This window comes from Oncorhynchus gorbuscha, linkage group LG15 (genome assembly GCF_021184085.1).
Source record: "Oncorhynchus gorbuscha isolate QuinsamMale2020 ecotype Even-year linkage group LG15, OgorEven_v1.0, whole genome shotgun sequence".
NCBI lineage: Eukaryota > Metazoa > Chordata > Actinopteri > Salmoniformes > Salmonidae > Oncorhynchus > Oncorhynchus gorbuscha.
Genome location: NC_060187.1, coordinates 14,536,870 through 14,561,869, shown reverse-complemented (window position 1 = coordinate 14,561,869; position 25,000 = coordinate 14,536,870). Strand labels below are relative to the sequence as shown.

General features: G+C 49.2%; 2 protein-coding genes across 2 annotated transcripts in view; one reads left to right on the top strand and one right to left on the bottom strand.

The window, feature by feature from the left end:
* The window catches only part of LOC123996468 (pollen-specific leucine-rich repeat extensin-like protein 4), a 47,236-nt gene extending 42,616 nt beyond the window's left edge, over positions 1 to 4,620 (bottom strand). Inside the window, exons 1-2 of the mRNA XM_046299837.1 lie at positions 4,543 to 4,620; positions 4,210 to 4,323 (exon numbers count right to left, since the gene is read on the bottom strand). Of these exons, the coding sequence (XP_046155793.1) occupies positions 4,210 to 4,323; positions 4,543 to 4,620 (192 nt within the window). The remainder of the gene's footprint in view (positions 1 to 4,209; positions 4,324 to 4,542) is intronic.
* The window catches only part of kank4 (KN motif and ankyrin repeat domains 4), a 156,944-nt gene that overhangs the window by 45,224 nt on the left and 86,720 nt on the right, over positions 1 to 25,000 (top strand). The gene's annotated exons all lie outside the window — the stretch shown is intronic.

Below are 25,000 nucleotides of genomic sequence, written 5' to 3'. Positions count from 1 at the left end.
GTCAGTTAAGAACAAATTCGTATTTACAATAACGGCCTCGGAACAGTGGGTTAGCTGCCTTGTACAGGGGCAGAAGGACAGATGTGTATCTCCATCCCTACATCAACACCTGTATCTGATGAAATACATAACTAGATGGAGGCTATGAACTAATTGCATTGTGTATTCATTTCCTTGAAAATGTATCAAATAATCCGGTATGGCATAAGTAGCTAAAAATGCTAATAAACTTAAAGAAAAATATAATTAACTAATCAATTCTATCCTGCTTGCCTTTAAGGGGAACTTTCACCAATCAGACCCCTTAGATTTCACACACCTCATCATTGTGAAATGTCTCGTACTGTATCATATGGCTTTGTCTGCAATCACACCATCTTCAGTATCTGGCGCACACAAACCCTCCACCCTTCTCCATCCACCACTCTTTCCCCTTCTCCATCCTTCGCTCTTCTCCCCTTCTCCATTCTCCACTATTTTCCCCTTCTCCATCCTTCTCCCTTCTCTATCCTTCTTCCCTTCTCCATCCTCCCCCCTTCTCCATCCTCCCCCCTTCTCCATCCTTCGCTCTTCTCCCCTTCTCCATTCTCCACTATTTTCCCCTTCTCCATCCTTCTCCCTTCTCTATCCTTCTCCCCTTCTCCGTCCTCCCCCTTCTCCGTCCTCCCCCTTCTCCATCCTCCACCCTTCTCCATCCTCCCTCCCTTCTCCCCTTCTCCACCCTCCTCCCTTCTGCCCTTCTCCACCCTTCTCCATCCTCCTCCCTCCCTTCTCCCCTTCTCCATCTTCCTCCCTTCTGCCCTTCTCCATCCTTCTCCCCTTCTCCATCCTCCACCCTTCTCCATCCTCCACCCTTCTCCATCCTCCTCCCTCCCTTCTCCCCTTCTCCATCCTCCTCCCCTTCTCCATCCTCTCCCCTTCTCCATCCTCCCCCTTCTCCATCCTCCCCCTTCTCCATCCTTCGCTCTTCTCCCCTTCTCCATTCTCCACTATTTTCCCCTTCTCCATCCTTCTCCCTTCTCTATCCTTCTCCCCTTCTCCATCCTTCTCCCTTCTCTATCCTTCTCCCTTCTCTATCCTTCTCCCCTACTCCATCCTTCTCCCCTTCTCCATCCTCCACCCTTCTCCATCCTCCACCCTTCTCCATCCTCCACCCTTCTTCATCCTCCTCCCTCCCTTCTCCCCTTCTCCGTCCTCCTCCCTTCTCCCCTTCTCCATCCTCCCCCTTAGTTGTGCAGTTTTCACCAGGCAGCGTATTTGTCCTAATCGTACTGCTGAGTGTGAATGTGAAGCCCTGAGGAGGAGCACAAGTCCTCACACTAAAGCCCTCTGTCTTTTAAATTACAGAGTGATGCAGCCAGCCCAATGGTGTTTTAACATGGGGAGAATATGTTGTCAGACAGGGAGGGAGCAACGGAGAGAGAGAGGGAGATGGAGAAAGAGAACGAGAGACCCTTCTTTCCAAAGGATTACTATGGCAGGCCAGGCAGGATGGACCACTGCTTTGATTGATTAGAATATTATGCAGCTGGATAAGCCTGTGTGATTACAAATGTATGGTCAGCTATTGCCAACACTATCCACAGTCACTCTTTCTTGCTCCTTCAATATCTCGATCCTTCTCTTGCTCTTCCTCAAAAGACTGCAGGGCTTTGAAATGGGGGGTATACAATGTATACCTTCTGCTAGTGTCCGGAACTCCGTACTCTATGTTTGTGTGTGTGTGTTTTTTAATATTTTTAATGTTCATTAAACAGATAGGTTGGAGAGAACAAGGCCACGCATGTAGCGATAATAAGAGAGGTCCTTTATCCCAGCCAGGGAGGATGTGTGTGCGCACGTGTACAGATGCCTAGGCAAGCCCCAGTCCTTTGAAGAACAGGAAGCCAGGGAGAGTGTTCACCCCATGTGCTCCCCTTGACGTCCTCTCACTGAACCCCCCCCCCCCCTCCCTGACCATCAACACACAGAGACTCCTATAACATAGAACTAATGCACTACCTCTCCTTTCCTCAGCTCTCCTCTTCTCTCCTTGTGCCATTGAAATACATCTAGGATATAGCAAGTACAGTAATCCAATACATTTCACCGGTGGCGCACTGTGGCTTTTGTAGCCACACTTTTAGAAAAAAGGGTTCCAAAACGGTTCTTCAGCTGTCCCCATAGGGTAACCATTTATGGTTCGAGGTAGAACCTTTTTTGGTTCCAGGCAGAACTCTTTTGGGTTGGGTTTCATGTAGAACACTCTGGGAAAGGGTTCTACATGGAACCCAATAGGGTTTTTTCTGGAACTCAAAAGGGTTCTCCTATTGGGACAGCCGAAGAACCCTTTTAGGTTCTAGATAGCACTCTAAGAGTGTAGGCCTTCCAAAAAGTTGTACCAAACTCAAAAGTCAAGGAAAAGAAATGAATATATAGCATCACTTAATCAAACAGACCCAGGACAGCAACAACAACCACACTGCTTACATACCCTGTGGTACCCTAACGCCATCACGACCACACCATCACCAAAAGGGACACAACAAAGGATGTGAGTTTGACAGGCTCATGATGTTGAAAGGACTGTAATAACTGCGCACTCCATGTAGTAGAGCGCACCTTTTGTAAAACGCATAGCTAGGCCCATAGAGAGACAGCAGTCACACACAGCATGATGTTAAAGGATAAGCAGACAATTCCCAATCATTAGAATACAAAAACAAGTATTAGGCTAAGCATTTCCAAATCAAAATTCAACACAAATTGAAGACATAAATCTGATTGTCTTTGAAAATAAGAAAATAATCAGAACATTATTTTAATATTTAATAATAATATTTATATTTAATAATATCTTTCGGTCAAGTGAAAATCACCCTAAATGTATTCCCTGCAGGCCAAGTCATGTTCTTCCACCTCTTTGGTGTGGAATGTGTTGTTTTCTTCTTGACCTCTCACTGTGGCTTGTTTGTTGTTGTTTGTTGTTGTTTGTTGTTGTTGTTGCTTTGACTGTTGAATTCCACTCTCCATTTACATATTTTCTTTAGATTTTATTGATAGACTGAGGGTGGTAGACAAGGAAATAGAGCAGGGAGAGTGCCAGACCTGTGAGTGGGCCCCTGTCAATAGGGGCAATGCATCATTCTGGAGTCTATAGCGTTAACTCTAGACACGCAAAACGGACTGTGCCATTCACCATGTCTGTCTCTACTTGTCCTCTGCACTGACCCCAAACACACATTTCTGGGCAAGTTGGAGAATAGGTCCTATTTAAAGAAACTGGTCATTTAAAAACACTACTCCGTCCTCTCTCTCCTTTTCTCCAGCGGTATTGGGCTGGACCTGCTGGTTAGGTAGTGTCAATAACAGAGCTACTGACAGACAGTACAATAAAACACGAGGGAGAACGCGAGACAGAGACGTCTAGGGAAGAAGAGTGGAGTGGTGGACATGGGGCATTTGCCTCTATTTCAGAAACAGAATTAGTGCACTCAGCAGCTTTAACTCAACCTTTTGTTAAGACATAATGAGTGGCCTCTGAAGCCACAGGGTTCCTCCTAAAATACACCCATTACAGTGGAGCTCCGTTTGCAGCCCGGGGAGGTCCCCAGCTAGCCTAACGCTTTGTGCCCACTGAACTTCCCATGCCCTCTGTGTCATGGTTAAATATGGGTGGGGATTTTGTTGTTGTATTTCTGTGTTGTTTGAGTGCAAGCAGTTTACACTTATGAGAATAAACTAGTATAAGCTTTTACATCGTTGTGTCTGATGTTGTGTATGAGTGTGACTGTGTGTTGTTGTTTTTTTGTATTTCTCAGTGTGTGTGTGTGTGTGTGTGTGTGTGTGTGTGTGTGTGTGTGTGTGTGTGTGTGTGTGTGTGTGTGTGTGTGTGTGTGTGTGTGTGTGTGTGTGTGTGTGTGTGTGTGTGTGTGTGTGTGTGTGTGTGTGTGTGTGTGTGTGTGTAATGTAGGTAGCTGTAATGCGCTGGGAGTCAGGAACTAGGTGCAGAAGATGAGTTTAATAATAATAAAAGGCTTGGACCGGAAGTGGAGAGGAGAGTGGGTGCAAGGTGAAGTTCAGGGAGGAGGCGAGGGCCTGGTCGATTCAATTCCCCGCGGCACAGGAGTCCACTAGAGCTGTACAGACAACACATGAGGGACAGCCAGCCAGTGAAATGGAAGCCAGGAAGGGTTTGGCAGAGAACGATGATGATGGAATACTCACTACCCTGGGAGATGGATGATCACGGGGCTGCACCTCTGCCCCAGTGGACCTCGGGTTTGGACGCTCTCCGCTAAAGCTGGTGCCCCTGCTGGCTGCTGGACCTCCTTGTGCAGTCATCTACGGAATAGGGTGCAGAGTTGGAGGCTGCCACGGTTCAGAAGGTGAGGGCGTACTCCGCAGCTGTCTGGGAGCCCTGCCGGAGTTGGAATAGTCACTCACCTCCCTCTCTGCCCTGAACAGAGCCATGAACCTCTCTTAGGAAACCAGCACTTCCTCTCCTCTCTCCCAGATGGCTGTAGCCCACTCCAACGCCCACCCGGTCAGTAGGGAAATTACCATGGCAACCTTGGACATCTTGGTGGTGGGGCTCACGTCTGATGGGTGAAATAGTGGGAGCACGGAGTAGGAAGCCATGGCATTTGGAGTCCCGCCATACTTGTCTGGGAGGGACAGTTTGGCATCGCCTCCCTGGGCGGACTGCTAGGTAGGCTGGGGGGCTGACTGCTGGGTAGGCTAGGGGGCTGACTGCTGGGTAGGCTGGGGGCTGACTTCTGGGTAGGCTGGGGGCTGACTGCTGGGTAGGCTGATGGGTTCACTGCTGTGTAGGCTGGGGGCTGACTGCTGGGTAGGCTGATGGGTTGACTGCTGTGTAGGCTGTGGGGCTGACTGCTGTGTAGGCTGTGGGCTGACTGCTGTGTAGGCTGTGGGCTGACTGCTGTGTAGGCTGGGTGTCTGACTGCTGGGTAGGCTGGGGGCTGACTGCTGGGTAGGCTGGGGGCTGACTTCTGGGTAGGCTGGGGGGCTTACTGCTGGGTAGGCTGGGGGCTGACTGCTGGGTAGGCTGATGGGTTCACTGCTGTGTAGGCTGGGGGCTGACTGCTGGGTAGGCTGATGGGTTGACTGCTGTGTAGGCTGTGGGGCTGACTGCTGTGTAGGCTGTGGGCTGACTGCTGTGTAGGCTGGGGTCTGACTGCTGTGTAGGCTGGGGGGCTGACTGCTGTGTAGGCTGGGGGGCTGGCTGCTTGGTAGGTTGGGGGGCGGACTGCTGGGTATGCTGCTGGGTAGGCTGGGTTGGTTGGTTGGGGGGCTGGTTGCTGGGTAGGCTGGGGGCCGGCTGCTGGGACAACTTGCGATAAGAGGCCCTCTGCTAGTTGGAGGTGAATCCTCTGGGGTGGCGTCGAGGCGGTGGAGGACACGGAGGACCTCACCCAGCTGCTTCCATAATTTGCGAGGCAGTAAACTGAAATGATTGCGCTGGGAGGCAGGAAACAGGTGTAGAAGGCGAGGTTAATAATAATAAAAGGCAGATAAACTAAACAGGAGACGCGTACTGAACGAGACCAAACCAATACTGCCTGTTGACTGAGGCTACTGAGGGCTAAATAAAAGGAGAGTAATCAAGGGGATGATGAGGTCCAGGTGTGAGTAATGATGGGGAGCAGGTGTGCGTAATGATGGGGAGCAGGTGTGCGTAATGACGGGGAGCAGGTGTGCGTAATGATGGTGAGCAGGTGTGTGTAATGATGGGGAGCAGGTGTGTGTATTGATGGGGAGCAGGTGTGCGTACTGATGGGGAGCAGGTGTGCGTAATGATGGGGAGCAGGTGTGCGTAATGATGGGGAGCAGGTGTGCGTAATGATGGGGAACAGGTGTGCGTAATGATGTGGAGCAGGTGTGCGTAATGATGGTAAGCAGGTGTGCGTAATGATGGGGAGCAGGTGTGCGTATTGATGGGGAGCAGGTGTGCGTAATGATGGGGAGCAGGTGTGCGTAATGATGTGGAGCAGGTGTGCATAATGATGGGGAGCAGGTGTGCGTAATGATGTGGAGCAGGTGTGCGTAATGATGTGGAGCAGGTGTGCGTAATGATGGGGAGCAGGTGTGCGTAATGATGAGGAGCAGGTGTGCGTAATGATGGGGAGCAGGTGTGCGTAATGATGTGGAGCAGGTGTGCGTAATGATGGGGAGCAGGTGTGCGTAATGATGGGGAGCAGGTGTGCGTAATGATGTGGAGCAGGTGTGCGTAATGATGGGGAGCAGGTGTGCGTAATGATGGGGAGCAGTTGTGCGTAATGATGGGGAGCAGGTGTGCTTAATGATGGGGAGCAGGTGTGCGTAATGATGGTACCAGGATCAGTGGTTAATAGTTCGGCGACGTGGAGCACTGGAGAGGGAGAATGGGAATAGGTGTGACAGTAGCTTAAATTAGACCCATCTGTGTATGAAAGAAAGAGAGAGAGGCTGTCAATCACATGACCCCCTTACAGTTGGTAATTAACAGACCCCCTCACCAGAGGACCTGGTGTCTAACCATACACTCCTCAGGGATAGAGCGTGTGTGTGTGCGGTTGACCTTGGGAATTCTTGAGTTCTGTATAATTTCTTCCAGGAGAGGATAAAAGAGAGAGGCAGAGAAGAGGACAGAGAGAGAGGCCTTTCATTTTATATATCGCCCCTGCACAGGGAATACTCTTCCCTACCTTCCCTCCTCTAGTAGTAGAAGAAAGACAGAGATTAGAAGCTGTCCTTGGAAATAATGGCCTCACGCTTCCATCTGTCCACACATACTGTGACAGTACCCTCACCAACACGTCTGCCAAACCTCTACAGGGGAACAGGATCAAGATATGAAATTGTGTGCAGAGTTTAACCCTCTTTTTGTCAACAATTGTTTTTTATTTAATTAAACTTTATAGTCAAAGTCAGAATCACAACATAGGCACATAATAGAAAACAGCATATCAGTATATTTCTACATAGTGCAGATTAAGCAGCATGCTAACTGTTGTAGAGTATATCTCTACATAGTGCAGATTAAGCAGCATGCTAACTGTTGTAGAGTATATCTACATAGTGCAGATTAAGCAGCATGCTAACTGTTGTAGAGAATATCTCTACATAGTGCAGATTAAGCAGCATGCTAACTGTTGTAGAGAATATCTCTACATAGTGCAGATTAAGCAGCATGCTAACTGTTGTAGAGAATATCTCTACATAGTGCAGATTAAGCAGCATGCTAACTGTTGCCAGAAACACTTGTCTGTTGTCGTGGATCCAGGAGATGTCTGATTCGGGGCCAGTCAGTCTAAACTCTCCCCAGCTGTACACACACCCGTCCGTCCGTCCGTCCGTCCGTCCGTCCGTCCGTCCGTAGGGATGAGAGAAACCTGAGAGGTGGTGTTGTGCTGGTGGGCAGTGGCACTCAGCACTGGGAAAGTTGAGCCACGAGTTGAGCCACGATGAAAGACAAGGCAGATCAAACGCTATGGGGGGGGGGGGGTATAATACCGTCCCTTTGCAAGCGAGAGATGAAAGACTGAAAGCATGCTAGCAGTGGGTCAGAGGGAATGTATGTGAAGCAGTGTGTGCACGTGAGTGCTTGTGTTTGTGCATGTGTGTGACTGAGAGAGACCAAGGGAAAGTGAGTGCTTGTGACTCTCCTGTGTGTGACTGAGAGAGACCAAGGGAAAGTGAGTGCTTGTGACTCTCCTGTGTGTGACTGAGAGAGACCAAGGGAAAGTGAGTGCTTGTGACTCTCCTGTGTGTGACTGAGAGAGACCAAGGGAAAGTGAGTGCTTGTGACTCTCCTGTGTGTGACTGAGAGAGACCAAGGGAAAGTGAGTGCTTGTGACTCTCCTGTGTGTGACTGAGAGAGACCAAGAGGAAAGTGAGTGCTTGTGACTCTCCTGTGTGTGACTGAGAGAGAGGGAGAGACCTGAGAGAGACCAAGGAAAGTGAGTGCTTGTGACTCTCCTGTGTGTGAGAGAGGACCAAGTGAGTGCTTGTGACTCTCCTGTGTGTGACTGAGAGAGACCAAGGGAAAGTGACTGAGAGAGACCAAGGGAAAGTGACTCTCCTGTGCTTGTGACTCTCCTGTGTGTGACTGAGAGAGACCAAGGGAAAGTGAGTGCTTGTGACTCTCCTGTGTGTGACTGAGAGAGACCAAGGGAAAGTGAGTGCTTGTGACTCTCCTGTGTGTGACTGAGAGAGACCAAGGGAAAGTGAGTGCATGTGACTCTCCTGTGTGTGACTGAGAGAGACCAAGGGAAAGTGAGTGCTTGTGACTCTCCTGTGTGTGACTGAGAGAGACCAAGGGAAAGTGAGTGCTTGTGACTCTCCTGTGTGTGACTGAGAGAGACCAAGGGAAAGTGAGTGCTTGTGACTCTCCTGTGTGTGACTGAGAGAGACCAAGGGAAAGTGAGTGCTTGTGACTCTCCTGTGTGTGACTGAGAGAGACCAAGGGAAAGTGAGTGCTTGTGACTCTCCTGTGTGTGACTGAGAGAGACCTCATCAGTCAAGTATTCCCTCAGCAGATTTAGATCATGGAACATATTTAGTTATTCAAACATACATACTTATACACTCTCATGATGTAGAAATTATATGACATACTGGAAACATACTGTAGATGTACTGTATGTTTTTGCCTAAAGATTTAGCGTGAGTTTTCTCTGCAGAGTGTTACAATTTGGCAGAGACCAGCAACAGCACTGATACAATGAGATGTCCTATAGTCTTTGCTAGATACCATAGTTAAGAATATAATAATATGCATATATGCCATTGAGCAAACACTTTTGCGACTTACAGTCATGTGTTCATACATTTTACTTGTGGATGGACCCGGGAATCAAATACACAACCCTGACAATGCAAGTGCCCTGCTCTAACAACTGAGCCACACAGGACCCCCAACTGAGCCACACACGACCCCCAACTGAGCCACACAGGACCCCCAACTGAGCCACACAGGACCCCCAACTGAGCCACACACAACCCCCAACTGAGCCACACAGGACCCCCAACTGAGCCACACAGGACCCCCAACTGAGCCACACAGGACCCCCAACTGAGCCACACAGAACCCCCAACTGAGCCACACAGGACCCCCAACTGAGCCTTACAGGACCCCCAACTGAGCCTTACAGGACCCCCAACTGAGCCACACAGGACCCCCAACTGAGCCACACAGGACCCCCAACTGAGCCACATAGGACCCCCAACTGAGCCACATAGGACCCCCAACTGAGCCACACAGGTTACAGAAGTCCTACATGTTGCTCTTGAAGTCTGTCGATGTCTGTCTCTTGAAATCTGGTTAAACATGGTCTTTGAACATAGAAAACAACATCTATAACCATATTCAACTTTTCTAATATTTTTTACAGCTTGACAACCTCGTCAGTCACTCTGTAGATGTCATCCCGTCTGCCTGGAAAGGCTCTTTAATATATTAAGAAAATGCATGCTATAACTAAACATTGTTTTGTGCTGTCAAAAAGCATCAGCTCATTCGTCAGGCTAGCTGGGACACTACAGATGTGCTTACTGCACACAGACACCCCAGTGTGCTTACTGCACTATTACCAAACAGAAAACCCAGTGTGCTTACTGCACTATTACCAAACAGAAAACCCAGTGTGCTTACTGCACTATTACCAACCAGAAAACCCAGTGTGCTTACTGCACTATTACCAAACACACAACCCAGTGTGCTTACTGCACTATTACCAAACAGACACCCCAGTGTGCATACTGCACTATTACCAAACACACAACCCAGTGTGCTTACTACACTATTACCAAACACACACCCCAGTGTGCTTACTGCACTATTACCAAACAGAAAACCCAGTGTGCTTACTGCACTATTACCAAACAGAAAACCCAGTGTGCTTACTGCACTATTACCAAACAGAAACCCCAGTGTGCTTACTGCACTATTACCAAACAGAAACCCCAGTGTGCTTACTGCACTATTACCAAACAGAAACCCCAGTGTGCTTACTGCACTATTAACAAACAGAAAACCAGTGTGCTTACTGCACTATTACCAAACAGACACCCCAGTGTGCTTACTGCACTATTACCAAACAGACACCCCAGTGTGCTTACTACACTATTACCAAACAGACACCCCAGTGTGCTTACTGCACTATTACCAAACAGAAACCCCAGTGTGCTTACTGCACTATTACCAAACAGAAACCCCAGTGTGCTTACTGCACTATTACCAAACAGACACCCCAGTGTGCTTACTGCACTATTACCAAACAGACACCCCAGTGTGCTTACTACACTATTACCAAACAGACACCCCAGTGTGCTTACTGCTTACACTATTACCAAACAGAAACCCCAGTGTGCTTACTGCACTATTACCAAACAGAAACCCCAGTGTGCTTACTGCACTATTACCAAACAGAAACCCCAGTGTGCTTACTGCACTATTACCAAACAGAAACCCCAGTGTGCTTACTGCACTATTACCAAACAGACACCCCAGTGTGCTTACTGCACTATTACCAAACAGACACCCCAGTGTGCTTACTGCACTATTACCAAACAGAAACCCCAGTGTGCTTACTGCACTATTACCAAACAGAAACCCCATTACCAAACAGAAACCCCAGTGTGCTTACTGCACTATTACCAAACAGACACCCCAGTGTGCTTACTGCACTATTACCAAACAGACACCCCAGTGTGCTTACTACACTATTACCAAACAGACACCCCAGTGTGCTTACTGCACTATTACCAAACAGAAACCCCAGTGTGCTTACTGCACTATTACCAAACAGAAACCCCAGTGTGCTTACTGCACTATTACCAAACAGAAACCCCAGTGTGCTTACTGCACTATTGCAAACAGAAACCCCAGTGTGCTTACTGCACTATTACCAAACAGACACCCCAGTGTGCTTACTGCACTATTACCAAACAGACACCCCAGTGTGCTTACTGCACTATTACCAAACAGAAACCCCAGTGTGCTTACTGCACTATTACCAAACAGACACCCCAGTGTGCTTACTGCACTATTACCAAACAGAAACCCCAGTGTGCTTACTGCACTATTACCAAACAGAAACCCCAGTGTGCTTACTGCACTATTACCAAACAGAAACCCCAGTGTGCTTACTGCACTATTACCAAACAGAAACCCCAGTGTGCTTACTGCACTATTACAAACAGAAAAACAGAAACCCCAGTGTGCTTACTGCACTATTACCAAACAGAAACCCCAGTGTGCTTACTGCACTATTACCAAACAGAAACCCCAGTGTGCTTACTGCACTATTACCAAACAGAAACCCCAGTGTGCTTACTGCACTATTACCAAACAGAAACCCCAGTGTGCTTACTGCACTATTACCAAACAGAAACCCCAGTGTGCTTACTGCACTATTACCAAACAGAAACCCCAGTGTGCTTACTGCACTATTACCAAACAGAAACCCCAGTGTGCTTACTGCACTATTACCAAACAGAAACCCCAGTGTGCTTACTGCACTATTACCAAACAGAAACCCCAGTGTGCTTACTGCACTATTACCAAACAGAAACCCCAGTGTGCTTACTGCACTATTACCAAACAGAAACCCTAATGCTATTACTACGTGATGTATTACTGACACAAGCAAAAAAGTGGAAACTTATTTTTTTCCTACCATATATTACATTTTTCACTTCAGCAGTACGATGCAATGTGATACAGAACAAACCGTATGTTCATTTCAGATCAATTTGGCTGAGGGCGAGTCAGAAAGGGCTGATAGTTAAAAAATAGAACATCAAAGCCATGGCAGAGATAGTACTTCTCAGTGGGAAAGACTGTGTTGTGAACAAGATGGTGTCGATAGACATGGCCACCTTGTTTCAAGCTCTGAGGCAAGTTTTTAAAATGTTATTTCTCACATTATTAGCCCAGAACCTTCTTTGCATTATTACATACAGCCGGAAAGATCTTTCGGATATCAGAGAGGCATCTCAACCAGGAATACAACTTTCCTGAATTTGATCCTTTGTTTGTACCTTCCAAGGCGATTAAACTTATCCCAGAGGCTGCTCCAAGACTCAGGAGGCATGCATAACATTCATTGCTTCCTAGAACATGTTCAGTGCCTGGACAGTAAAGTTGACTTGCTCAGGAAGAGGATCTACTTCCAGAGAGACATCAGGGACTGTAACACTCTGTTTCACAGAGTCTGGGCTCTCTCCAGATATACTGTCCCTGTCCATATAGCCAGGGGCTAGGAATAAAGAATTCTCCGGGAGGAAGAAAGGCGGAGGTGTATGTTTTGTGATTAACTACTCATGGTGTGATTTTGGTAACGTACAGGAACTCAAGTCATTTTGTTCACCCAACATAGAATACCTCACAATGAAATGCCGACCGCACTACCTTCCTAGAGAATATTATTTGGTTATCGTCACAGCTGTGTATATCCAAATCAAGCCGACGGCTCTCAAGGAACTACACTGGACTATGTGCAAACTGGAAACTGCATATTCTGAGGCTGCATTTATTATAGCTGGGGACTTTAATAAGGCAAATCTGAGAAAAACGCTACCGGAGTTCTATCAACACATTGCCTGCAGTACTCGTACTTCAAATACTCCCAACCGTTGTTACTCTCCCTTCCGGGATGGTAACAAGGCCCTTTCCCGACCTCACTTCGGCAAATCAGATAATGACTCCATTTTGCTCCTCCCTTCCTATAGGTAGAAACTCAAACAGGAAGTACCCATGCTCAGGTCTATTCTGGTCTGAACAATCAGAATCCATGCTTCAAGACTGTTTTGATCACATGGACTGGGATATGTTCCTGTTATGCTGGTGAATGAGGACCCAAAAGCGACTTAACAGAAACAGAGTCTTTATTCCAGTCTTAAACAAAAACGATAATCCTGGATATTATCTTAGGTAAATACAAAACAGGAAAACTGAAATCCACTCGTCAGTAGAGAGGAACGACTGGAGACGCGACCACAGACTGCAGGTCGCTTCGGGAAGGCACAGGCCGTAGCTGACATAGACACCTGCTCACACGCAGCATCTGAAGAAGGCAAAAACACGACAGGGCGGAACAAGGACACAGAACAGCAAACATCAAACAAGGATCCGACAAGGACAGAAGCGGAAAACAGAGGGAGAAATAGGGACTCTAATCAGAGGGCAAAATAGGGGACAGGTGTGAAAGAGTAAATGAGGTAGTTAGGAGAATGAGGAACAGCTGGGAGCAGGAACGGAACTATAGAGAGAGAGAGCGAGAGAGGGAGAGAGGGAGGGGGAGAGAGAGGGATAGAAAGAGGGAAAGAACCTAATAAGACCAGCAGAGGGAAACGAATAGAAGGGAAGCACAGGGACAAGACATGATAATCAATGACAAAACATGACAGTTCCGGGTTGCCTCTGAGAAAAACATTGACGTATACACTGACACGGTGACTGAGTTCATCAGGACGTGTATAGGAGATGTTGTTCCCACTGTGATGAATAAAACCTATCCAAACCAAAAACGTGGAAAGAAGGCAGCATTCACGCTAAACTAAAAATGCGAACCACCGCATTTATCCACGGCAAGGTGGCTGGGAATATGATCAAATACAAACATTCCAGTTATGCCCTCTGTAAGGCAAACAAACGGGCAAAATGTCAGTAAAGAGACAGAGTGGAGTCGCAATTCAATGGCTCAGACACGAGACGTATGTGGCAGAGACTCCAGACAATAACGGATTATAAAGGGAAAACCAGCCACGTCGCAGACACCAACGTCTAGCTCCCGGACAAGCTAAACACCTTCTTTTCCCACTTTGAGGATAACACAGTGCCGCTGACATGAGCCGCTCCCGAGGACTGTGAACTCTTGTTCTCCGTGGCCGACATGAGTAAGACATTTAAGCGTGTCACCCTGTAGCACTCACTTCTGTCATCATGAAGTGCTTTGAGAGGCTAGTTAAGGATCATATCATCTCCACCATACCCGACGCCCTAAACCCACTGCAATTTGCATACCGCCCCAATAGATCCACGGATGATGCAATCGCCATCGCACTGCACACTGCTCTATCCCATTTGGACAATAGGAAAACCTATGTAAGAATAGAGTTTATTTGAATACAGCTCAGCCTTCAACACCCTAGTATCCTCAAAGCTCATCATAAAGCTGAGGCCCTGGGTCTGAACCAAACCCTGTGCAACGGGGTCCTGGACTTCCTGATGGGCCACCCCCAGGTGGTGAAGGTAGGAAACAACACCTCCACTACGCTGTTCCTCAACACAGCGTAGTGGACTCCGACATTGCTCGTCCTAATATTTCACTTTTTCTTAAATCCATTCTTTTACTTTTAGATTTGTGTGTATTGCTATGAATTGTTAGATACTACTACACTGTTGTAACTAGGAACACAAGCATTTCGCTACACCCACGATAACATCTGCTAAATATGTGTATGCCACCAATAATATTTGATTTGTTGCCAAACACATTATATTCTACTCATTAATGAGGAAGAGAGGATAGGAGAGGAAGAGAGGAGATGAGAGGGGAGGAGGGGCAGAAGAAAGGAGAGGGGAGGAAGAGAGGAGAGGGGAAGAGGGGCAGAAGAAGAGAGGGAGAGGGAGGAAGAGAGGAGAGGGGAAGAGGGGAAGAGGGGCAGAAGGAGAAGAAAGGGAGGGGAGGGGAGGAAGAGAGTGGGGCAGAAGAAAGAGAGGGGAAGAGGGGGGGCAGAAGAAAGGAGAGGGGAGGAGGGGAGGAAGAGAGGAGTGGGGCAGAAGAAAGGAGAGGAAGGGGAGGAAAGAGAAAGGAGAGGGGGGGAAGAGAGGGGGGGCAGAAGAAGAGAGGGGAGAGAGGGAGGGGGAGGGGAGGAAGAGAGGAGGGGGGGCAGAAGAAAGGAGAGGGGGGAGGAAGGAAGAGGAGAGGGGAAGAGGGGCAGAAGAAAGGAAGAGAGAGAGGGGGGAGGAAGAGAGGAGAGGGGAAGAGGGGAAGAAGAAAGGGGAGAGGGGGGGAGGAAGAGAGGAGAGGGGAAGAGGGGCAGAAGAAAGAGGGGGAGAGGGGAGGAAAGGGGGGGGAAGAGGGGCAGAAGAGAGGAGAGGGGGAAGGAGGAGGGGAAGGAGTGGGGCAGAAGAAAGGAGAGGGGAAGGGGAGGAAGAGAGGAGAGGGGAAGAGGGGCAGAAGAGAGGAGAGGGGAAGAGGGGCAGAAGAGAGAGAGGAGAGAGGAGAGGGGAGGAGAGAGGGAGGAAGAGAGGGAGGGGGAGGGGCAGAAGAGGAGAGGGGAGGAAGAGAGGAGAGGGGAGGAAGAGAGGAGAGGGGAAGAGGGGGAAGAAGAGGGGCAGAAGAGAGGAGAGGAGTGGGGAGGAAGGAGAGGGGAGGAAGAGAGGAGAGGGGAAGAGGGGCAGAAGAAAGGAGAGGGGAGGAAGGAAAGGGGGAGAGGAGAAGAGGGAAGAGGGGCAGAAGAGAGGAGAGGGGCAGAAGGGAGGAAGAGAGGGAGGGGAGAGGGGGGAAGAGGGGCAGAAGAAAGGGAGAGGGGGAGGAGGGGAGGGGGAAGAGAGGAGTGGGGCAGGAGAAAGGAGAGGGAGGAAGGAAGAGAGGGGGAGAGGGGAAGAGGGGCAGAAGAGAGGAAGAGGGGAGAAGAAGAGAGGGGAAGAGGGGCAGAAGAGGAGAGGGGAGGAGGGGAGGAAAGAGAGGGGAGGGGAAAGAGGGGCAGAAGAAAGGAGAGGGGAGGAAGAGAGGAGAGGGGAAGAGGGGCAGAAGAAAGGAGAGGGGAGGAAGAGAGGAGAGGGGAAGAGGGGCAGAAGAGAGGAGAGGGGAGGAAGAGAGGAGAGGGGAAGAGGGGCAGAAGAGAGGAGAGGGGAGGAAGAGAGGAGAGGGGAAGAGGGGCAGAAGAGAGGAGAGGGGAGGAAGAGAGGAGAGGGGAAGAGGGGCAGAAGAGAGGAGAGGGGAAGAGGGGCAGAAGAGAGGAGAGGGGAAGAGGGGCAGAAGAGAGGACAGGGGAGGAGGGGAGGAAGAGAGGAGATGGGGCAGAAGAAAGGAGAGGGGAGGAAGAGAGGAGAGGGGAAGAGGGGCAGAAGAGAGAAGGGGAAAGGAGAGGGGAGCAGAAGAGAGGAGAGGGGAAGAGGGGCAGAAGAGGGGAGAGGGAAGAAGAGGGGCAGAAGAAGAGGGGAGGAAGAGAGGGGAAGAGGGGCAGAAGAGGGGGACAGAAGGAGGGAGGGGAAGAGGGGGAAGAGAGAGGAGGGGAAGAGGGGCAGGAGGAAGGGGAGGAGGGGAGGAAGAGAGAGTGAGAGGTTTGAAGAAATGGGGCATATGTTATTTGTTTCATATTTTATAGCCAAAATAATATACTGATACACAGTGTATAATGTAGTGAGGCATAATGCTATGAACCAGTAAACTCCCCATAGGCTTGTTAGTCCCAGTGTTGTCATCTCAGCTTTATAACATCACAGCTAAATCTTTATATTCACTCATTAATGAGGAAGGGGGAGAGGGGAGAGAGAGGAGAGGGAGAGGGGAGAAGAAAAGAGAGGGGAGGAGAGTGAGAGGAGAGGAGAGAGGGGGAAGAGGGGAGAGAGAGGAGGAGAGTGAGAGGAGAGGAGAGAGGGGGAAGAGGCGAGAGGATAGGTGGAGAGAGGGAAGAGAGGAGAGGGAGAAGAGAGGGAGGAGGAGAGAGAGGAGAGAGGGGGAAGAGGGGAGGGAGAGGAGAGGAGAGTGAAGAAGAAAAGAGGGGGAGGAGAGGGAGAGGGGGAAGAGGGGAGAGGATAGGTGGGGAGAGGGGAGAAGAGGGAAGAAGAAGGGAGAAGAGAGGAGAGGGAGAAGAGTGAGAGGAGAGGAGAGAGGGGGAAGAGGGGAGGGAGAGAGGAGAGGAGAGGGAGAGGAAGAAGAAAAGAGAGGGGAGGAAGAGAGAGGGGGAAGAGGGGAGAGGAGGTGGGGGAGGAGAGAGAGAGGAGGGAGAGGAGAGAGGAGGTGAAGAAGAGGGGAGAGAGAGGAGGAGAGCAGAGAGGAGAGGGAGAGTGAAGAAGAAAAGAGAGGGGAGGAGAGTGAGAGGAGAGGAGAGAGGGGGAAGAGGGGAGAGGATAGGTAGGGAGAGGGAAGAGAGGAGAGGGTGGTGAGGGTGAGAGGGTTGGGGTATAACTCATTGTTTTCATAAATGAGCTCTGTTTCATGCTGATACACTAGTGAATAGTATGAGGCAGAATGTTTTAAACCGATATACTCACCAGCCTAATTTGTAATCTAGCTAACTATCCTAACTGCATTGTGAGTTGGTTGTAATGGGCTTTGCTTGTCTATCCACACTTTTTAATTTCGGCAATCCTTCTGGTTTTCTTGTGTCTACGCACTTGCACGTAAACGCGCGCACGCGCGTGTGTGTGTGTGTGTGTGTGTGTGTGTGACAGAGAGTCTGGTCACAGATTTATGATGTGTTCAGTGGAGTGTTCTTCACCAGATAGAGCGTATGGTATTCTATATTAAAGATGCCCCCTGGGATCTTAAGCACAACAAATTCGTAACATATCACAGAATTGGATGACGGATGAAGTTCACAAAAAATGGGACCACCTTTGGGTTGTGAGCATCACTTTCAAAACTACATGCTGAAGACTGCTTCTGTAATATCTGAATTTGACTACGCCTCTTGATAGTTTCACATCCTTTGTCTTCCCTTGTGAATACGTTAGTTTAGCTGTATACATTTGTGCTGTATGTATTTGCATGGCTGCGTTTTTCCCTGTACTTTCTCCATAAATGAGTTCACAGCGGTGCATGCTTTTCTCTTAATACATGGCTCCTTTGAGTATGAATGTGTGTATGTTAATGAGTTCATGTGTGTATCACACACACTCTCCTAAGATCTATTTCTAATGTACATACTCCAGTGTTACGGTACAAATGTAGGATCTTAATTTGATCACTCTTTTGTTGCTGAGAAGTTTTGTGATTTACATAAATTCACTGAAAACCTGCACTAATGCACAGTTCTATTAAACATATTGCACTTTTGATGTAGCCTCGTTTTGACCAGCTAATAGCCTAACCACCAATCAAGCAACAATATGGACTAAACACTCAAATCCTGTAGCTGCAGGATTATTTTGCTGCAACAATACAGGTCAAATTAAGATTCTACATCTATAACAGCCTCTTGAAGTTAGATTCCATATGTTATAGTGGTGGGGGGCTGGGAGGCTCAAGGTGGGAAAAGAAACAGGATCTAATGAGCAGTGCAGATCACTGCATACATTTCCAGCCGTTGTCTCAGGCATTAGCTCTGGCCCTAAATTCAATATTTGTCTTGACTCTAAAATTACCGGAGCCTGTGAGAAGTTTTCTTGATCAGGAAAACCATTTCCCTCATACTGAAGTCTGACTGAACGTAATGCATGCGTCCCAAATCGCACCCTATTCCCTATGTAGTGCACAACTTTTGACCTGGCTCTGGCTAAAAGTAGTACACTATGATATAGAGATTAGAGTGCCATTTGGACACAGACACAATCCTTTGGCCTTTTGTCTAGAGAGGATGGTTGTAATGCCAACACTGTTTACCCCCACTGCAGAACATGTCATTGTAGAAATAGTTGTTTGTCTGTGGAGCTGAGAGATAAAGAGAGAGGGGAGTTAGATGGGGGGTATTTGAGAGAGGGGAGTTAGAGGGGTTATTTGAGAGAGGGGAGTTAGAGGGGGTTATTTGAGAGAGGGGAGTTGGGGGGGGTATTTGAGAGAGTGGGTTAGAGGGGTTATTTGAGAGAGGGGAGTTAGAGGGGTTATTTGAGAGAGGGGAGTTAGAGGGGGTTATTTGAGAGAGGGAGTTAGAGGGGGTTATTTGAGAGAGGGGAGTTAGAGGGGGATATTTGAGAGAGTGGAGTTAGAGGGGGTTATTTGAGAGAGGGGAGTTAGAGGGGGTTATTTGAGAGAGGGGAGTTAGAGGGGGTTATTTGAGAGAGTGGAGTTAGAGGGGGTTATTTGAGAGAGGGAGTTAGAGGGGGTATTTGAGAGAGTGGAGTTAGAGGGGTTATTTGAGAGAGGGGAGTTAGAGGGGGTTATTTGAGAGAGGGGAGTTAGAGGGGGTTATTTGAGAGAGGGGAGTTAGAGGGGTTATTTGAGAGAGGGGAGTTAGAGGGGGTATTTGAGAGAGGGAGTTAGAGGGGTTATTTGAGAGAGGGAGTTAGAGGAGTTATTTGAGAGAGGGAGTTAGAGGGGGTATTTGAGAGAGTGGAGTTAGAGGGGGTATTTGAGAGAGGGGAGTTAGAGGGTGTTATTTGAGAGAGGGGAGTTAGAGTATTTGAGAGAGTGGAGTTAGGGGGTTATTTGAGAGAGTGGAGTTAGAGGGGGTTATTTGAGAGAGTGGAGTTAGAGGGGGTTATTTGAGAGAGTGGAGTTAGAGGGGGTTATTTGAGAGTGGAGTTGGAGTTAGAGGGGGTTATTTGAGAGAGTGGAGTTAGAGGGGGTTATCTGAGAGAGGGGAGTTAGAGGGGGTATTTGAGAGAGTGGAGTTAGAGGGGGTTATCTGAGAGAGGGTTATTTGAGAGAGGGAGAGTTAGAGGGGGTATTTGAGAGAGTGGAGTTAGAGGGGGTTATCTGAGAGAGTGGATTTAGAGGGGGTTATCTGAGAGAGTGGAGTTAGAGGGGGTTATTTGAGAGAGTGGAGTTAGAGGGGGTTATCTGAGAGAGGGGAGTTAGAGGGGGTTATCTGAGAGAGGGGAGTTAGAGGGGTTATCTGAGAGAGTGGAGTTAGAGGGGGTTATCTGAGAGAGTGGAGTTAGTGGAGTTAGGGGGTTATCTGACAGAGGGGAGTTAGAGGGGGTTATTTGAGAGAGTGGAGTTAGAGGGGTTATTTGAGAGAGTGGAGTTAGAGGGGGTTATCTGAGAGAGTGGAGTTAGAGGGGGTTATTTGAGAGAGTGGAGTTAGAGGGGGTTATCTGAGAGAGGGAGTTAGAGGGGGTTATCTGAGAGAGGGGAGTTAGAGGGTGTTAGCTGAAGAAAATAACATGATTTCCCTCAGGAATAGATACTATATGCATACATCTTGGGTCATCATCATCATCATCATCATCATCATCATGATTTCAGGCTCCAATAATAATAATGTAAAATAATATGCTGCAGCTTCCATTGAGCCCTGTCTGTCCCAGATCAGTGTGTATTGGTGGGGAACAACACAACCCTCCCACTCAGACATATGGTAGCTGACAAACTGACAGAGCATCATCTCTAGGGGAGCCTCAGTCCAACCAAACCACAGTCCTCCCTATGAATGTGACTGTGACTGACTCACACAAGTCCATAGGGGATGGGATGGCTGTTGGCCAACTTCTCTCCTCTCTCTGATTCTGTTCTACAGTATGTGTTATGCTATGCTTTCTACTCTCCTTCCCTCTCTCCTTTCCTCTTTCTCCGTCCCTCTCACTCCTTCCCTCTCTCCTTTCCTCTTTCTCCTTCCCTCTCACTCCTTCCCTCTCTCCTTTCCTCTTTCTCCTTCCCTCTCACTCCTACCCTCTCTCCTTTCCTCTTTCTCCTTCCCTCTCTCCTTTCCTCTTTCTCCTTCCCTCTCAATCCTTCCCTCTCTCCTTTCCTCTATCTCCTTCCCTCTCTCTTCTTCCCTCTCTCCTTCCCCCTCTCAATTCCTATCTCTCTCATTCCCTCTCTCCTTTCCTCTATCTCCTTCCCTCTCTCTTCTTCCCTCTCTCCTTCCCCCTCTCAATTCCTCTCTCTCTCATTCCCTCTCTCCTTTCCTCTCTTTCCTTTGCTTTCCTCTCTCTTCTTCCCTCTCTCCTTTCCTCTCTCCTTCCCTCTCTCCTTTCCTCTCTCTCTCCTTCCCGCTCTCCTTTCCTCTCTCTCCTTCCTCCCTCTCCTTCCCTCTCTCCATTCCTCTCTCTCCTTCCCTCTCTGCTTTCCTCTATCTCCTTCCCTCCCTCCTTTCCTCTCTCTCCTTTCCTCTCTCTACTTTCCTCTCTCCTTCCCTCTCTCCTTTTCTCTCTCCCCTTTCCTCTCTCCTTCCCTCTCTCTTTTCTCTCTCCCCTTTCCTCTCTCCTTCCCTCTCTCCTTTTCTCTCTCTCCTTCCCCCTCTCCTTTCCTCTCTTTCCTTTCCTCTCTCTCCTTCCCTATCTCTCCTTTCCTCTCTCCTTTCCTCTCTTTCCTTTCCTCTCTCTCCTTCCCTCTCTCCTTTCCTCTCTCCCCTTCCCTCTCTCCTTTCATCTCTTTCCTTTCCACTCTCTCCTTCCCTCTCTCCTTCCCTCTCTCCTTTTCTATCTCCCATTTCCTCTCTCCTTCCCTCTCTCCTTTTCTATCTCTCCTTCCCTCTCTCCTTTCCTCTCTTTCCTTTCCTCTCTCTCCTTCCCTATCTCTCCTTTCCTCTCTCCTTTCCTCTCTTTCCTTTCCTTTACTCTCTCTCCTTCCCTCTCTCCTTTCCTCTCTCTCCTTCCCTCTCGCCTTTCCTCTCTCCTTCCCTATCTCTCCTTCCCGCTATCTCCTTTCGTCTCTCCTTTCCTCTCTCTCCTTCCCTATCTCTCCTTCCCGCTATCTCCTTTCCTCTCTCCTTTCCTCTCTCTCCTTCCCTCTCGCCTTTCCTCTCTCCTTCCCTATCTCTCCTTCCCGCTATCTCCCTCCCACTCTCATTTCCTCTCTCCTCTTTCTCTCTCTCCTTCCCTCTCTCCTTTCCTCTCTTTCCTTTCCTTTCTCTCCTTCCCCCTCTCCTTTCATCCCTCTCTCCTTCCCTCTCACCTTTCCTCCCTCTCCTTCCCACTCCTTCCCTCTCTCCTTCCCTCTCTCTCCTTCCCTCTATCCTTTCCTCTCTTACCTTCCCTCTCTCCTTTCCTTTCTCCTTCCCTCTCTCCTTCCCTCTTTATCCTTCCCTCTCCTTTCCACCCTCCTTCTGTCTCTCCTTTCCTCTCTCTCCTTCTCTCTTTCCTTTCCTCTCTCTCCTTCCCTCTCTCCTTCCCCCTCCCCTTTCCGATCTCTCCTTCCCTCTCTCCTTTCCTCGCTCACCTTTCCTCTCTCTCCTTCTCTCTCTCTTTCCCTCTTCTGCCTCCATTCTATCCTCCATTTATTTCCTTGGATTGAGTCATCTTCTCTCTTCTTTTTTCTCTCCTCCTCTCTCCTCTTTTCCTTCTCTTCGTGTCCTGACATTCAGCCTGACTTCTCCCTGTGGATTAAATCACACCAAAACAACCAACCGTGGTGAACTGTATCTTCCCACCTTTCCCGCCACCCAGCCCCATTCCTCATGCCTGTCCAATATCCTGTGCAGTTCTTTTTGTTTACATTTAGCGTACTCTCTAAGCATTAACTAGGCGTGGATCAGGGGCCTGACTATAAATCGATGGAGGAGGAGAGGTTCGGAGAGGCAGGAGGAGAGGCCGGTGAGGCGGGGTAGATAGGCTGGAGTGGCTAGAGGGGTAGGAGAGTCCGGCGCTGGGGAATATGGCTACCAGACGTCCACTGAAGTGACTGCAGTCCAGACCTTATCCACCGACAGAGCCTCAGGCTTTGAGAAACAAGAAGGGATACTCTCCCCTCCTCCCCTCTCCTCTCATATCTCCCCTCTTCACCTCTCCTCTTCTCTCCTCTCCCCTCCTCCCCACTCCTCTCCTACCCCCCTCTCCTCTCCTATCTTCCCTCTCCCCTTCTTCCCTCTCCTCTCCCCTTCTCCCCTCTCCTCTCCCCTCCTCCCCACTCCTGTCCTCCAATCTCCTCTAGTCCCCTCTCCTCTCCCCTTCTCCCCTCGTCCCCTCTTCTCTCCCCTTCTCCCCTCTCCTCTCCCCTCCTCCCCACTCCTGTCCTCCAATCTCCCCTCGTCCCCTCTCCTCTCCCCTCCTCCCCTCTCACCTCCTCCCCACTCCTCTCCTTACCCCTCCTCCCCTCTCCTCTCCCCTCCTCCTCACTCCTGTCCTCTCCTCTCCTCTCCCCTCCTCCCCTCTCCCCTCTCCCCTCTCCCCTCCTCCCCACTCCTCTCCTTTCCCCTCCTCCCCTCTCCTCTCCCCTTCTCTCCTCTCCCCTCCTCCCCACTCCTCTCCTATCCCCTCCTCTCCCCTCCTCCCCACTCCACTCCCCTCCCCTCCTCCCCACTCCTCTCCTACCCCCTCCCCTCCCATCCTCCCCACTCCTCTCCCCTCCTCCCCCTCCCCTCCCCTCCTCCCCACTCCTCTCCTATCCCCTCCTCTCCCCTCCTCCCCTCTCCTCTCCTCCCCACTCCTCTCCCCTCCTCCACACTCCTCTCCCCTCCTCCCCTCTCCTCTCCTCAGTGTGGCTGTAGGACAGTTCATAGGCTACATTCTGGTGAGAAAAATATGAATTTGTACCAAGACTAAACTCCCAAAACATTCCTAAAATGAACAGTTTATTTAGTCAACGGGCTATTTTCATTGTTATCAGCAATTAGGCAAATCCCCCGAGTCCTTCTCAATGTGGTCGAGTTTAAAACCAGGGCTTTTCTTCTGTTTTATGCAAACACAAAGCTAGGACTCCCTTTGGGCAGATAAGGTAGTTCTATTTCCTCTTAACGAGAGACACTGCTACAGTAAGGCAGTGAGAGCTGGCCTGACCATAACCCACATGGTTCTGTAACGCAAAACCAATCCTACTACGACAAGAGCAGATTTCTGTCAAATTGTAAAATGTCAGCAGCGAGCAGGCATTTGAAATAAGATTATATAATTAATTAAATTAACCAAATTATTGTACATCTTCCTGATTTGTTATGTAACTAGAGATCCCTGGGAAATGTTTTCAGAGTCTTGACCCTCAGTTACTTCCTGTCAGACTCAACAAATTGCCCACGTAAGTCATAGAGAGACAGCTTCCCCTCCCTACCCCATGGCAGGAGACAGAGCTCCAGGATGTCAGGAGACAGAGAGAGACAGAGAGACAGAGAGATACAGAGAGACAGAGAGAGACAAGCTTCCCCTCCCTACCCCATGGCAGGAGACAGAGCTCCAGGATGTCAGGAGACAGAGAGAGACAGAGAGACAGAGAGATACAGAGAGACAGAGAGAGACAAGCTTCCCCTCCCTACCCCATGGCAGGAGACAGAGCTCCAGGATGTCAGGAGACAGAGAGAGACAGAGAGACAGAGAGATACAGAGAGACAGAGAGAGACAAGATTCCCCTCCCTACCCCATGGCAGGAGACAGAGCTCCAGGATGTCAGGAGACAGAGAGACAGAGAGATACAGAGAGACAGAGAGAGACAAGCTTCCCCTCCCTACCCCATGGCAGGAGACAGAGCTCCAGAATGTCAGGAGACAGAGAGAGACAGAGAGACAGAGAGATACAGAGAGACAAGCTTACCCTCCCTACCCCATGGCAGGAGACAGAGCTCCAGGATGTCAGGAAACAGAGAGAGACAGAGAGACAGAGAGATACAGAGAGACAGAGAGAGACAAGCTTCCCCTCCCTACCCCATGGCAGGAGACAGAGCTCCAGGATGTCAGGAGACAGAGAGAGACAGATAGATGCAGAGAGACAGAGAGATGCAGAGAGACAGACCTCCAGGATGTCAGGAGACAGAGAGAGACAGAGAGATACAGAGAGACAGAGAGAGACAGCTTCCCCTCCCTACCCCATGGCAGGATACAGAGCTCCAGGATGTCAGGAGACAGAGAGAGACAGAGAGACAGAGAGATACAGAGAGACAGAGAGAGACAAGCTTCCCCTCCCTACCCCATGGCAGGAGACAGAGCTCCAGGATGTCAGGAGACAGAGAGAGACAGAGAGATACAGAGAGACAGAGAGACAGAGAGATACAGAGAGACAGAGAGACAGAGAGATACAGAGAGACAGAGCTCCAGGATGTCAGGAGACAGAGAGATACAGAGAGACAGAGAGATACAGAGAGACAGAGAGACAGAGAGATACAGAGAGACAGAGAGACAGAGAGATACAGAGAGACAGAGCTCCAGGATGTCAGGAGACAGAGAGATACAGAGAGACAGAGATACAGAGAGACAGAGCTCCAGGATGTCAGGAGACAGAGAGAGACAGAGAGATACAGAGAGACAGAGAGATACAGAG